We start from the raw sequence: 15,945 nt of genomic DNA on the forward strand, positions 1-15,945 counted from the left end.
GAAGGTGAACCAGTTTGTGAGAACAAAGTGTGTGTGTGTGTGTGTGTGTGTGTGTGTGTAAGTGAAAGAAAGAAAGCACTAGGTCTTATCCAGTTAGATTCAACATCATTCCACCAACACGGAAATATCCCGTTTTTCAGTTACTTACATCACTTACAAATGTGCTACTTTTTGAAGTTTTGTCACAAAGCATGACATGGGCCAAGGGGAGTAATCTTAGTGGAAGGAGCTGATGCATGTTGAGGGCTTACTCTGCGCAGTGACTCTACAGGCATCACTTGAATTCTTCAGCTTTGAAATTGAGTTGTCATTAGCTGGACTTGAAGAATGAGGAGACCCGCAGAGGGAGGGAGGGTAGCTTGCTCCAGGTTCTGTAACTAGTATGTGCCAGGGCCTTTCCTACAATCCAGGCTGTTAATTACCCCAACCCCAAAGCTCATTTACTTAAATAACACACTAGTTTGTATCCTATGGATAAAACAGTAAATCGCTGATTTTGTTTATACGAAAAATAAAAAAAAAGCAAAGATTCCTCCCTCCCGAGTCTCTACGGGTACCATGAACTATTTAGGAAGATAGGCCACGTGTTTGGGGGCACTCTGTGCCCAGGGTATACAAAGTTTTATGTAGCCCTCTTGTGAGTGCCTTGTTCCTGTGCTGGATACCTCAATGAGCCAAATAGCCTCTAGCTGAGACTTGTGTGGTGGCCCAGTGGTTAAGACTCCATGCTTCCAATGCCGCGGGTGTGGGTACGACCCTTGGTTGGCAAACTAAGACCCCACGTGTAGCGCAGCTGAAAACAGACACACATACCCACATGCACATACGCACAAAGCAAGTAGCCCCAAACTCTACTAGTGCTAACTTTTTTACATCAAGTCTTCCCTGAATGAGGCCTCATGAGTTGGACATGCAGGCCAGTTCTTTTTTCTAGAATCCTCAGGAATTACTGCTTTCTCTTCAAGTAGATAGGGTGCCTAACCATTGTCATGACCATCATGCCTTCATAATATTTTTGATGTTAGAATTAGTATATTCAAGTTAGTTTTTCAATCCATCCCTGTGGTAGACTTGAAGTTTACCATTAAGTTAAAAACACGAGTGGTTTTCTTTTTTCCCCAAAAGTGCTTTTCCATTTTGGTTTCCTCGTGTGAGCCCAGTTTGGGTCTCTTGACACCGAGGGCCTGACTCTTGGTGGTTATATGTGAATCGAGCCAAAGATGACTTTCCCGAAGCATTTCACACATTCTGGAAAAATCTTGCTGAGGCCCAGAGAACTGAGGTCATCATTCCACTTCTATGCAATCATGAAGCAACCTAGGTTTTTATGTCTCCTCTGGGCTCATTTATCTATCTGTCTTTTCTGAATATCTCAGAGCAATTACTGTGGGTGTGGGATTTTCCTTAATATACTCTTATTTGTTTTTAATAGAGGAAATGCATGCTGAAATCTGTTATGCCGAGTGCCTCCTACAGAAAGCAGCCCTCACGTTTGTGCAGGTAACGAACATTTGGCTTAGCATCAGTGTCACCCGGGAAGCCTACTAATAAGTACGACAAAGAAAAAAATGCAGCTCATTCTGTGTCAGTACTTCAGTTCTTTCGACTTAAAGTTATAATGAAAGATATTTGTTATTGCTCGTAAACTTTGGCTGAAAGAAGACTCTGGGGGATCTTTTTTTCCTACTCAAATGCACCTAAAAGACGCTGTTTTGAACTTCCGTTTGTTGGGAACCACTGTCTTTTAAAGAAGCTGTTTTGCACCTATCACACCTAATTTCAGGATGCTTCTCTGTGTGAGAATTGCGAGGTTATGCCTCTGTGCGCTTGCTAATGGTGGAGGGCTGCACACAGGGGTGACTGGCTTCAGCATCTTTGGCTGTTCCCTTCTTTCGCCAGATGCTTCGGCAAAGCTCAGTTATGCATGTAGACCTCAGATTTTATTTCCCTGCTATTTGTATTCTCATCCCCTTTTATTTCTTCTTTTGGAAGAGCAGTTGAAAGAAGTCACTAAACAAAACAATGACTCTTTTTCTCAGGGGCATTTAAATTTCACCTCTAGGAGTTGTTATTAACAGGTGGCCACACAGGTGGCAGTGATGGCTACAGTGGGGTAGAAGTGGGGTGGAGATGGTGAGGGGGCAAAAATTCAACTGAAAGATGGAAAAAGTCTTCCTCGATTTCAATGCTTTACATCGAACTGAGAGTGCTTTTCTCTTTTTGTGGAGGTTGACTGACCTGATAGGTTGAAGTCTGGTTAAGGAAAATTGAATTAATCTGGTCTATGATCCTGTTTCCTAAAACTCTACATATTATGATGCCTGAAGCAGTCTCACTGCCTTAGTATACATAAGGCTAGTCACAGAGGCCCCCAGTTTTTTGTTTTTTTTTTTAATGTGTTTTTCAAATGGGAATTTGACAGTAAAATCTTTGATTCAAAGGGTTTTTAAAAAAATGTTTAGGAGCTTGTAACTCATTACTTGGGAGATACCCACGGCTTTTCCCTCTTCCTCATGCCTCCATGTCCAGGCAGGCTCACAATTGTGCTGTTTTATCTTTTGAAGGTTTATCAGCCCCATCTCTTCTTTATTCTGACCATAATTGTTCTAGTGAGGGGCTCGTCAGCTCCTCCCTAGACTTCACGGCAGCCTCGGGACCCTTGGTCTGTAGTTTCTCTTCCCTCCAGCTCACTCTCCGTTGTGCAGTTGTGCACCCTCTCCAAGGTCAGCATCTCGCCTGCTCATGTCTCGGCTTCAGCATTTCGTAGCCCTCACTGACGATGGCAGTGGTTCTGTGTCCGAAAATCACAGATGGGGAAGGCTTTTTAAAACTCAGCTGGCGTCTCTCCCAGTTCCCTGCTCCCCTCTTACCGGCATCCTCGCCTGCTGGTGGCGCACTTGGTGGAACCAGTACAAGTAGCTTTCTTACTCCTGAGTCATTCCCGTCTCTGAAATAGATTTCTGTGTTATAGAAGCCAGCGCCTAGCCAAGTGCACCATGATCTTTAATGGTTCCTTGCTTTTCCCCTGAAAGGTTTTATTTTTGCTTGCAAAGTTCACATCTGCCTTCTCTTCCTTCATCTGGTTATTTCCTAATCTTTTTTTTTTTTTTTAAATGCTTCAAGCACTGATGCTTCCCGGAAGCTTTTTGGACCTCTTCACATCCCAGCCCACCTCTGTGCTGTCATGGCAACTGGTGCCTGTTTCCATCCGTCTGTGCATGTCTTCATCCCTTAGCGCATTGTGTTTGCTTCTGTCTCATTTTGCAATTTGGTGCCTGCTGTAAAATAGGCATTCCGCGAATGTTTGGTGAATCATTAAATATTCTTATTTGAAGCTGATTTTATTCCAGCTTAAGAAATTCATTCCTGGCCACTATTGGAACTTGTGTGACTGTAAGCTACCTTAAAATCAGAAAATGAGCATTTAAATTGCATAGTAAATTTTACATTTATTGATTCTTTTAATAATTTAAGTATTAAGTATTTAAGTAAGTGATGAAACTAACAAACTAAAACCAGTTTTTCTCTGGCTTTGAAGGGTGCTCAAGTGCACCGGAGCTAAATACCAGAGCATGTTTCTGTTCTTAATGGGTTAGAAAAGCATTCTCCATTGGCACCAACTATTAGAGTAGCATCTTTAAAGCAGTTATTTTGTATACTTTATTAAGAGACTCTTAGAATCCTAGAATGCTCACCCTAAAAAGGTCATTCATTTAGGCCAATTGCCTCAGTTGCATGGTTGATGACCATCAGGCAAAGAGAACAAACAAAATTCCCAAACAAAATTTCATGCTAGTGATAACAAATTTATAATCCAGATCAGTTATTTTTGGTCTGGAAATGTATACAAATGAAATTCACAATTCTAAATAGACGGCCTGCTAGAGTACCCCCTAATGAAGAACCATAATCCCATTACTTGGAGTATGACAGACAGGAAGGTCCTTGGAGCAGGACCTTTTGAACTCCATTGAACCTAAAAGAAAATTGCTCAGTATTTGATGTTTATCGAAATAGGTTTGGACTAACTCTATGGCCCCTAACTGGTGAGGATTACTTTCTTAGTTACATCCTTAAAGTTATGCAAGGATTTAAAAGTTGTTTCCTTTTTTTGTCCTCTAAGTTGGAAGAAAGATGACAAAAAAGGCATTTCATATGTAAAGCAAGCAGAATATTTTAATTTAAAAATCATGTCCTCAAAAGATAGTGTTTTGTTCTAATCATGCAGCTACACAGCTGTGGGGACAGTCTAAGAATCATTTGCTAAATGATCTAATTATGTAATTGAATTGTTTTCAGGATGAAAATATGATCAACTTCATCAAAGGTGGACTCAAAATTAGAACAAGTTACCAAATATATAAGTAAGTTAAAAATTAAGATTGATGAAAAATCTTATGACAAGGTTTGTTCCTTTATGACCACCTTCTTGTGGTTTTAAAATAATTCTTGTATTATATACCACGTTGTACTTTAAAGTTTTTTAATAAGTGTGACTAGATTTTTAAAATTTAGTGTTGGTAAAAGTGCACTTGAATTTTGACTTACTGAGTGTGTATTCAATGCTAACGGATAACAGAATAAATGCAGTTTTAAGAGAAAAATAGCTGAAAAATACTTACATAATTTCTGATTAGATAATCTTAGTTTCTCTCTCCTAGAAACAAACCATTTATAAATTAAAAATGGCAGGTATATGTAGGTGTGTCTTTGGTTCAGACTCTGAAACAACACTGTCCCATTGAATTTCTACAGTGATGCAGATGTCAGTTAGAGTGGATTGGAGTGTCATTCATGAATCTTCAGTGTCCTTACTGGTGTTTATCTAGTTGTCCTATCTTTTACTCACAGTGTTAAAAATCTTCAACTTTGATTCTGGAGTCATCCATTTCTCTCTTTAGTTCTGTCACTCTCTGCTTGTATTTAGAACCTTTGTTATTGGGCTTATATATTTTTAAATTGTTTTATCTCCTAATAAAGTAACCTTTTTTTAATGATTATAAAATGTTCCTATGTAACTCCTTATAATATTCCTTGTCTTGAAATCTCTTTTGTTTCATATTAATAAAGCTACTCATGCTTTTTTGTAATTAGTGTTTGCATGGCATATATTCTTTTGCTTTAAATCTCTTTGTTTATATTTAAATTACATTTTTTTGGTAAATATGTTTAATTGGGTCTTACTTTTTTATTCAGTATAACAGTTAATATGTTTGCGCTTGTGACTGCCATTTTGCTTTTTTTCTTTGCCTTATTTGTCCCCTCTCCTTATTTTTCTGCCTTTTTTGCTTTAATTAAATATATATATATATATATTCCAGTAGAATCCCTCCCTTTTAATTTTTCTTAAGTGTTTGCTGTAATGATTATAATAGCCTTCTTAACTTATCATAGTCAAGTTAGAGTTAATATTGTACTGTTGCACATACAATAGAAGAAACTTAAAAAAATATAGTTTTACTTACCACCATTTGTCTTTTATACTATTTTTATGGTAGTACATTTATGTGTATTATAAACCCCACAGTGTGATATCCAACCTTTGCTTGGTTTTATGTCATAGTCCCCACTGTTAAACCAATATTTACCATTTTTGATGTTCTTCATTCATTCCTTTCTAATTTCAGAGTGAAGCGTTTCTTTTAGAATTTCTTATAGTTCATATCCACTTTCAACAACTCTATGATATTTATGATATTTATCTGAAAATAAATATCTATGATATTTATCTGAAAATGTCTTGATTTCTTGCCTTCATTTTTGAAGGCTGTATAGTATTTTTGAGTTACAAGATTTTCCTTTTTTCTTTTCTTCTTTCACTCCTTAAAAGCTATCAGTTGTCATATTGGGTTGGCCAGAAAGGTCATTTGTTTTTTTCTGTGTGGGTTTCTTATGGAGAAACCTGAGTTAATTTTTTGGCCAGCCCAATATCATGGCCTCTGTTGTTTCTGATCGTGAGTCAGCTGTTATTTTTGTTATCGTTCCCCTGTCTGTAATGTGTCATTTCTTCTGGATGCTTTGAAGACTCATATCTTTGACTGATGTGCTTAGGTGTGGCTTTGGGAACCATGTAGCTGTTATTTCTTCTAATATTTTTTCTCTGCTACATTCTCACTCTTCTTCTGAGACTCCAATTACATGTCAGCCTGATTTTGTTCAATAAGTCACTGAAATTTTTCTTTTTTTCAGATTAGATATTATCTCAACATTTGGGTTGTCTTGGGGTCAATATCTACTGCCTGCTTTTTCTTTTGACTATATGTTATGTTTTTCTGTTTTCAATTCAGTAATTTTTTGATTGTATGCTAGATAGTGATTCATTGTAAAGACTTTAGGTTCTGTTATCTTTTTAGAAGAAGGCTGATTTTTGTTCTGGGAAGCATTTAACTTGACTAGACTTAGAGTCCATACTCTTAATCCCTGCTACTGGGCCACATCTGAGATCATGATTCCATTTTTTCTTTTCTCTTGTTTCTGCTTTTCTTTGGAGTTTCACCAGTTCTCACATAGTTCATGAGTCAGCCAAGAATTTGAGGGGAGTTTTAACACTGATATTGGCATTTCCATCCTATGTGGTTCATTCCTATCTGAAAATTTCCCTATTACCTTACAGCCTTCTGGCAGATTTGAACTCTGTACACTTTTTTTAAGCCAATAAGACTATAGCTTTCTGTGTAAGTTCTAGGCACCCCATGCTGAGTGTACTGGGGAGTACTTGCAAGTGACTAGTCATATAAACATAAAGTCTCTTTAAGAGTTGTTCCCTTATTTCAAAGTTTAACTCTTCTCTAGCTTCCCACTACTTTTTTTTTTAAGTTTCTAATGTCTGCAAATATATTTTAAATATGTGTTTTGCATTTTGTTAAGAATTTATAATTGTTATCTGTGGGACGGTTAATTTAATTTAAGGCACTCTGCCATTACTAGAAGTAGAACCAAGATTTAGTATTTTAAGAGATGCTCTTACCTGAAATGATTTCATAAAATTATATCCCATTTGAAATCCTGGAGGAAGCAGGTGACCTTTGGGAACCTGATATATTGTTTTTAGTTTTCCTTTTGAAACATATTTTAGAAGATACAAAAGAATGTCAAAGAGTTGCTTGCTTTTTCAGTCATCAAAACTTAAAGTTGAAAGGAATTAAAATAGTCTTGTAATGGCTCAGAAATTATGTATCAGTGGAATTGAGCATAAGACTTTGAAACTCTGTGTGTATTCATGCACTTCTGTGTATACACACACATATTTATCTGGGAATTCAAAGCTTACTGAAAAACCTATATCTAGATAAGTCTCTTTAAAAACAGTGGGGAAAGATGGGTGTGATTTATTGGTTTAATAAATGCTTTTGGGAAAATTGACCCTTCACTTTGGAGAAAAGACTATATAAAGGATACATTATATAGATTTAGTATTAAAATATTTTTAGAAGGATACAGGCAAAAACATAGGAAAGTCTTTTTATAGTCCTAAAGCACAAAGGCCTTTAAACTTTTGTTTTTAAAAAATTTTTACTTGGAAATAATTTCTGAATTTTTAATCTTCTAATATACAAATATTATAAGCATCTTATAGGACCACAGTATAATTATTAAAATCAGGAAACTAACATTGGTGCAATGTTACTAACTACTTTACTGACTTGACTCAAGTTTTTCTAACTGTCCCACCAGTGTTCTTATTCTAGTTCAGGATCCACTCCGGGATCCTGGATGTTGCAATCAGTTGTTACATCTCCTTAGTCTGTTTTAATCTGAAAGAGCCCCTCAGTCTTGGCCTTCAAGACCTTGTCATTTTTGAAGAATACTTGGCCGTTATTTTTAAGACCGTCTCTCAAGGTGGACTTATCTAATGTTGCTTCATGATTAAGTTCAGATCATGTCTATAGCCACAATATCGTATAATCGGTGTTGTGTCTTTCTCATTGCTTCATAGCAATAGATGTTTTTGTTCAGTTGCTTAGTTGTGTCCGACTCTTTGCAACCCCATGGACTTCAGCATCCCAGGTTTCCCTGTCTATCCAGTTTTACTATCTCCTGGAGTTTGCTCAAGCTCATGTGCTTTGAGTTGGTGATGCCATCCAACCATCTCATCCTCTGTTGCCCTTTTCTCCCCCGGCCTTCAATCTTTCACAGCATCAGGGTCTTTTCTAGTGGGTCAGTTCTTTGTATCAGATGGCCAAAGTCTTGGAGCTTCAGCATCAGTCCTTCCAGTGAATATTCAGCGTTGATTTCCTTTAGGATTGACTGGTTTGATCTCCTTGTGGTCCAAGGGACTCTCAAGAGTCTTTTCCAGCACCACAGTTCAAAAGCATCAATTCTTTGGCCTTCAGCCTTCTTTACGGTCCAGCTCTCACATTCATACATAACTACTGGAAAAACCTGATTTCAATTTCAGAAGTCTTTTAAAGTGTGACATAAAATCAGAAACCGTAAAAGATTGACTTGACCAAATAAACATTTTAATTTTCATCATGGCAAAAGTACCCAATAATAAAAATTATAAATGGAAATATGATATGAATGACTCAGGGCAAATGACAGTATGAGAAACTATAGGTTGGTGGGATTCTAAACTGACAGAGTTTTTATGGAGGATGTTCTGGCAGTATATATCAAAATCAAGACTATGTATTGCTTTTGATCTCAGGAGTTCTTTTTCTAAGAAGTTATCCTAAGAACAGTTAGGATGCTATAACTATAGTTCTAGTACTTAATATAGGAAAAGTATTTGATGAATGTGTAAGAACACTCTTAGCAGCTTTGTTTATAATGTGGAAAATTTTGAAACAACTTGAAAATCTAAGAAGAGGAATTTGGTTAATTAAATCATTCCATGGAATGGAATAATACGTTTTGTTATAGAATGAGATAACTTTCATGCATTTTCATGGAAAATTGTCAATATAACCCATAAAATAGTATGTAGTATGTGATCCCATTTGTGATTTTTTAATTAAAAATATATTTTACTGACTGAAACTGATCAGTATATTCTTTAAAAAATTAAATTATAAGTTAAAACAGAAGTTTTAGTCTTTAAGGGTAAAAGAATGCATATAAAACTTTATCTTACAGCAAGCTTTGGTTTGCATGCGTTGATGAGACTTAAAATCATGTAATTAAAACCACTACAATATTGTAAAGTAATTAGCCTCCAACTAATAAAAATAAATGAAAAAATTTTAAAAATCATGTAATTAAAGTTAAAATCATGTACTTTTTAATTTTTTTTTTTTTAAATTTTTTTGACTCTGGCACATATGGGATCTTCGTTCTTTGATCAGGCATGTCCCCTGCAGTGGAAGTACAGAGTCTTAACCACTGGACCACCAGGGAAGTCCCCACTTGTGTGTTTTAAAGATTCCATTCTTAGTAAAGCATAAAAACAACTGGAAAATTAGGTACCAGACTGTTAACAGTGACCACCTCTCTGTGGGATTGTTATGTAGGGATACTTAGGCTGTCTCCATATTATCTGAACATTTTTGTAATAGTCATATATTTTCAGCAAATAGATCATTTACATATAAAAGAACTCTGAGTATCATATTTGTATCCTGCCATTCTGTGATATTTTGACATTTGAGTTTTTTATGCGAGTATACAAGCAGATGTAATTATCTTTCTATATAATGAAACTGTATGCCTTTTGTCATTTTGAAATTTCCTTTTTCACTTAATGTCAGAAAATTTTAGGTTATTAAATATTTTTAATTCATCATGGTTTTTCATGGCTCAGTAGTGAGTGTTCCATTGTGTGGGTGTACCACATGTGTATGTATAAATGTATGCATGCATTCAACTGTCTTCTTAACTAATTTCCTGTTGTTGCCTGCTTTAATTTGTTTATAAGTTTTCATTGTAGGTGGTAATACAATATCTTACCTTATAGGTTAAGTTTTGTGTATCCATGCTATTTTCTTAGAATAAAATTAGATTTATTGATTCAAAGATACCATTGTGTATAAGATTTCTGATATATATTGCAAAATTACTCTGAAGAATAATTGGGTTGGCAGACTTTTTCTTAAAACACCAGACAGTAAGTGTTTAGGCTGTGGGCCATAACATCTCTGTCCCAATGACTCAACTCTGTAGCTGACTGCAGGGTGTAAGCAGCTGTAGACTCTAAGTAAATGGGTGTGAGGACTTCCCTGGTGGGCCAGTGATTAAGACTCTGTTCTTCTACTACAAGGGGCACAGGTTTGATCCCTGGTTGGGGAACTAGGATCCTGCATGTCGTGTCACCAAAAAAAAAATTGAATTAAAAAAAAATCACATAATTAAAAAATAGATGTGGCTATGTTCCAATATTTGCCAACCCCTTTACTGTAAATACCATTTTATCATAAATAAATGAATGAGTTTATTTGTTCTTACCTTTGCCAGCCCTGGTTTTCCATTTAAAAAATTAAAATAATGCTTTTTATCACAAAAGATATATATTTTAGAAAATAGGAAAATGTGGATGAGCAAATATTAAAATACACCCACATATACCCCGTGTACTTAACATCTAGTAATTATGATTGTTAATACCTTAATATATACTTTTTCAGAATATTTTCTACATGAATCTAAAGATATGTATATTTAAAACCAAAATGAGGTCACTCTTACGTGCTGTTTTATAACTTGCTTTGGCAGTTAATGATCTTTCTTTTCATGTCAACAAATCTTCATTTCATATTCAATCCATCTTCAAATATTCAATCCATCTTCAAATTTTGCCAGTTGGTCGCAAATCTCTTACTTCTGGAATGTCAGCACCTTGGTCCAACCCAAGACTGTCTTGTGCATTCAGTTTATGTTCATTAAATATATCTTATTATACAAGAGTTTCTATATTCGTGTCAGTTGTGGAAAAGCCCAGTCCAGTTGCCCTGTAGTTGTATACACACAGCTTTGTTTGGTGGCTTCCTTGAGTTTTAGTTTAGCTTGTTCTCTTTTAGTCGGTTCTGGCTGCCATAATAGAATATCATACACGGAGTGACTTAAGCAACAGAAACTTATTTCTTCACAGTTCGGAAGGTTGGAAGTCCCAAGATCTGGGCACCAGCATATCAGGTCCTGGTGAGGGCTCTCTTCTTGGCTTGCAGACAGCCACTTTCTCACTCTTTCCTCACAGAGCAGAGAGAGAGATTCCACTTACAGTGACTTCATTTAATCTTAAGTACCTCCTAAAATCTCTTATTTCCAAATATAGTCACACTTTGGGAGAGGGGCATAGTTAGAACTTCAATATATGGATTTGGGGGAAATATAATTTAGTTGATAGCATTTCTCTAGCTCCTTATATTTCCTGTAAACTGGAAGTTAGATATATAGGCTTACTAGATTCAACTTAGATGCATTTGGCTAGAATATATCATAAATGAAGTTGGATCCTTTATAATTGCATCGCATCAGGTGTTATGTAATATCTGGCTATTTCTTACTACTTTAAAAAAATGTATCTGTCAATTTGATAAACAATTTCTGTTTGTTTCCAATTTTTACATCATTGTTTTCATCTGCATTTCTCTGATGAATACAGATGAAATACTCTCCGCATTCAAGATACAAAGGGAAAGGAAGAAATGAATAGAAAGGAATTAAAGTGAAAAATCAGAAAGATTGGCTTGGGTGAGGAGAGAAAATTAAGAAGAAAGTTGCAGGCAGTTGTGATGAACTTTGCTTTCCTCTTTCAGTCTTTCCTAGTTCCATGTTCTTTATTTGGTCTATTTGAGGCCATGGTAATCACACTGAAATTCAGCTCTTTTTGTCAGTAGCATCTCGGTTTCTGAGCGGAATGTAGGTTGCTGAAGGGAGCACAGCAGCTGAGAGGCTGAGCATTCTTAGAAAATCTCCTCTAACACATTGCTGAGAAACTGGGAGCTCACAGTCCTGAGGTTCCAAGAGGCTCCTGAGTCATGCCTGCTGGTATTTGAACTCTCTTTTGCTTTAAGTGCAGAAAGATTGATCCTGATAAACAATGTAGAAATGAGTGTGTCTTTTTTCTTTAATGATGATTACCTGGTAGCATTAAGAGTAAACTCAGCGTAGCATCATCCCCTTAAAAATTCTCCAGTGTTTTGCCTAATGACATCTATCTTATGGTACTTAAATGCAAAATTTGACTTAACTTTAATTTTCAGTGTCATAGTAAACTTATAGTGTAACTGTTTTCTTTAATCCAGAGAATGTCTTTCAATCCTGCATGTAATTCAGAAGAACAAAGTTGAGCAGCAATTCTTCTACGAGTTTGAAGGGGGTGTCAAGCTTGGAATAGGGGCCTTTAATTTGGTAAGTAATCAGAAGGTAACCAGAATCTTATAAAAGAACCTTCAGTTTTCAGTGCCTCTCTATTGCATTTGAACCTCACCCTGAACCTCTGCCTGGGTTTGTCTGACAAGTGGCTAGAGTGGGATCCACTTTATTCTGTTGTGACCCAGGGTGGCTCTGGTCAGAATATGCTATAAAGTTTTGCACATGCTCAGAAGAGTTTTGGATTTTATAATAAGGGCAGCGTACAGCCCTCTGAATGGACTAATAACTTTTTTTTTTTTTTGTAAGAAGGAGCTTGAAATTTGGGTCCATTCCCACATCAGAAATACTGTTGCTACAGCAATGGTGGTTCTGGAATTGAAACTAGGTTAGGGAATAATAGAGCTTGAAGGATAGTAATAATGCTCTGGGGTAGGTAGATAAAGAGTTTGAATAAATATCCATCCAATTGCAATATTATTTAGAGATTTTGATGTTTTATTAAGGTTTGACTGGAATTGGTATGTACAACCAGGGTCGCTTTGTTTATGAGCCCATTGGTTGATGACAGAGGTAGCTGAGGAAATAGCTGTCGGCTGTCCACAGGATGGATCACTCTACCCACTTGATTATTAAAATCTTCTCTGCTGAGGACAGCCTTTGGTGAATATTCACGTGGGACACAAATATCTTCATTTTTTTTTTTCCCATTCAAAGAGATATATCCATATACTTCTTACCCAGAGCTCCTTGGCATCAATTTTCCCATCATGTTCTTTGTTCTCTCTCTCTATTTTGTCTGCACCACACAGCTTGTGGAATCTTAATTCCCTGACCAGGGATTGAACCTGGGCCCTTGGCAGTGAAAGCTTGGAATTCTAACCACTGGACCACCAGGGAATTGCCTCCTATCATATTCTTTCTAAATCCCTGACCATCCAGTCAAACCATTGGCTTATGAATCTGTATATAATTGCATGTATGGGCATTTCTTCTCCAAGCAATAATTGCATGTATGAGCATTTCTTCTCCAAGAAAGTGAACAACCAGGTCTCTGCTTGAAGTTTTGCCTGAGAGAACTTCCCTTCGTCCTACTTAGATGTCCCAGTGCAGTGCTATAGCTGTCCACTTCTGGGTTTTGCCTGCGTATCATGAAGAATATAACAACTTTTGCTTCCTGGAAAAGGTTGCTAAAATAAATCTTGTTTGGAGGTGGGCACCGGGGGTTACCTTCTCAACACTTTTATCACTCCACATTAAAGGAACAAGTATTCTTTAGAGCATCCTGAAAGGGCCAGATTCTTTGTTCTGTTTTTAATTTTTTAGGTTAGCTAAATAAAATTGTCATGAGTAATGATTATAGGAGGTGCAGTATGTGGTGATTGAGACATGTCTAGTGGTTTAAACTTGGTTCTAATTCTTCATGTTACTGAATCATTAAAATTTTAAGTTTTTAGAGTGTAGCATTTCCCTATAGTTAGGTATTCTAACACACAGTACACTTGTATTTTTTTTTTTCTTACAGATGCTGTCCCTTTTACCAGCACGGATTATCAGACTACTAGAATTTATAGGATTTTCTGGAAATAGGGTACAAAATTAATTTTTTCTTAATTTTGACAAAGAAGATGAAAAATGTTTATTGAGGATGAGGAAAGTATAACATGTCCTCATAATTAGCATGAAAATTATTGGCAGTTTCTTTGCAGAACAATAAACTGACTATGGGTCTTAATCATATTTTGGGGGAGTTAGGGGATGGTTTTTCTATTGAAAGTTAAAATTTTTTATCTTAATGTTATCTAATTTCTGGGATTAAAAATTTATGTTTGACTAATGTTGATGCTTGCTGGATCTTTAGTACTGACATGAGGTTAAAATATGCTTCCTTAACCTTTTTGCAACCCCTGCTAAATCAAGAATTTAGGCTAGATTTCCATGTCTACCATTTTATGGTTTGTGTAGGTCAAGCATGGTTGCAGTATTTTGAGTTTTTTTGTGTTTTTACAAGTTTTGCTATAAAACTAAACAAGGAAGTTTGTTTTCCATCAGTTTCTTTTTTTAAAAAAATGTATCTATTTTTAATTGGAGGATAATTTCTTTAAAATGTTGTGTTGGTTTCTACCATACACTGAATGGTTTCTACCGTACTATGAATCAGCCATAGGTGTACATATGTCCCCTCCCTCTGAAACCTACCTCTAACCTCCCACCCCATCCCACCCTAAGGTTGTCACAGAGCCCTGGTTTGAGTTCCCTGAATCATATAGCAGATCCCCAGTGGCTATCTATTTTACATATGGTGGTGTATATTCCATGAGTTTTGTTTGTTATATTTGTGTGTGGTTGTGTAGTATATAATAGTTATCAATCATAATGTCCAACATGCTATTACCAGAGTTGCCTTATTGCAGAAATTGGCCCTTTTAGTCAAGAAAGCAGGTTTTGAGAATTGAGAACGAGTACAATTTACAACGGTAAATTCCCCATCTACTTTTATCCCACTGTCCAGATTCTTCATAAACTACAATATATTTATCATCTATTTATGGTCTTCATAAGCTATCATGTATTTATGGTCTATCAAGTAAGACTGTGTTTCATGGTTACCCTTCCCCTTGACCATTCATCTTCCACTTTATTTCCTAAGTGGCTCCAAATTGCTCCTTGAATAAAGTCCAAAGTACAGCATGGATTCAAGGGCTCTACCATCTGATTCTAGCCCAAGTTTCTAGCCTTACTGCCTGTCGTGTTTGCTTCCCCAGTGTTTCTGTTAAACTGGGCAGTTGGTTGTTTTCCAAACAGACCTTGTGCTTTTCTGCTTCCGTGCTTTTGCTGGTGTCTGTTTCCTTCCCAACTGGCATCATCCCAAATCAGGTCTCTTAAGAGCCTCTTAATCCATTAGGTTTGAGATCAGTGTCCCCTATTCCACACAACTTTCCCCTATTCCCTCCCAACAAGGCTCCAGCATTCCTAACTTTCAGAATCACTTACTTAACTTTCTTAAGGCCCTCACCATGGTCCAATAAATGTGTTCAAATACTGTCTGACCTGTTTGATGGAAAGATCCTTGAAGAAATAGAACCATAAATATTCATACCCGCCATAGCATTTTATACTTAGATCCTCATGCTTAAATAAATTGATATTTATATAAGAGAAATAACAGCATTTTCTATAAAAAGAACCCTATCTTTTTTCCCCCTAAGATCACATGATATAAGAATATGTGAGATTGTCTTATGCCAATTTAAAATGTAAAATTTGTTTCTAGTTGTTGTTCATTGTTGTTCAGTTGCTAAGTCATATCTGACTCTTTGCCACCCCATATGGACTGAAACACACCAGGCTCCTCTGTCCTCCACCATCTCCCAGAGTTTGCTCAAGTTCATGTCCATTAAGTTGGTAATGCTATCTAGTTATTACTGTTGTTCTAAGATCTTGAAAAATAAACTCCACCTTCGCGGAGGGTGGGGATATATGAGCTAGCATTTCAAAGTCTCTGAATATGATGCTCTTTTCATTCTCAAATGCATCTAATTCCCACAGGAGTTGGGCATCCTGCAGTTACGGGAAGGCGCCTTAGGAAGAAGCATGAGGTCTCCACTATGCTGCTTAACTATACTAGCTTTTCATACTTACATCTCCCTGATACTCGGTAAGGACTGGATTACATTTTACATCATTGAAAGTTGA

General features: G+C 36.5%; 1 protein-coding gene across 3 annotated transcripts in view; it reads left to right on the plus strand.

Moving 5' to 3' along the window:
- The window catches only part of TTC39B (tetratricopeptide repeat domain 39B), a 140,452-nt gene that overhangs the window by 94,814 nt on the left and 29,693 nt on the right, over positions 1–15,945 (plus strand). For all 3 annotated transcript variants that reach the window (XM_065907753.1, XM_065907755.1, XM_065907754.1), the window contains 5 exons: positions 1,433–1,500; positions 4,300–4,364; positions 12,183–12,288; positions 13,775–13,840; positions 15,799–15,907. In XM_065907753.1, coding sequence (XP_065763825.1) covers positions 1,433–1,500; positions 4,300–4,364; positions 12,183–12,288; positions 13,775–13,840; positions 15,799–15,907 — 414 coding nt within the window. The remainder of the gene's footprint in view (positions 1–1,432; positions 1,501–4,299; positions 4,365–12,182; positions 12,289–13,774; positions 13,841–15,798; positions 15,908–15,945) is intronic.

Source organism: Muntiacus reevesi, chromosome 17 (genome assembly GCF_963930625.1).
Source record: "Muntiacus reevesi chromosome 17, mMunRee1.1, whole genome shotgun sequence".
NCBI classification, from domain to species: domain Eukaryota; kingdom Metazoa; phylum Chordata; class Mammalia; order Artiodactyla; family Cervidae; genus Muntiacus; species Muntiacus reevesi.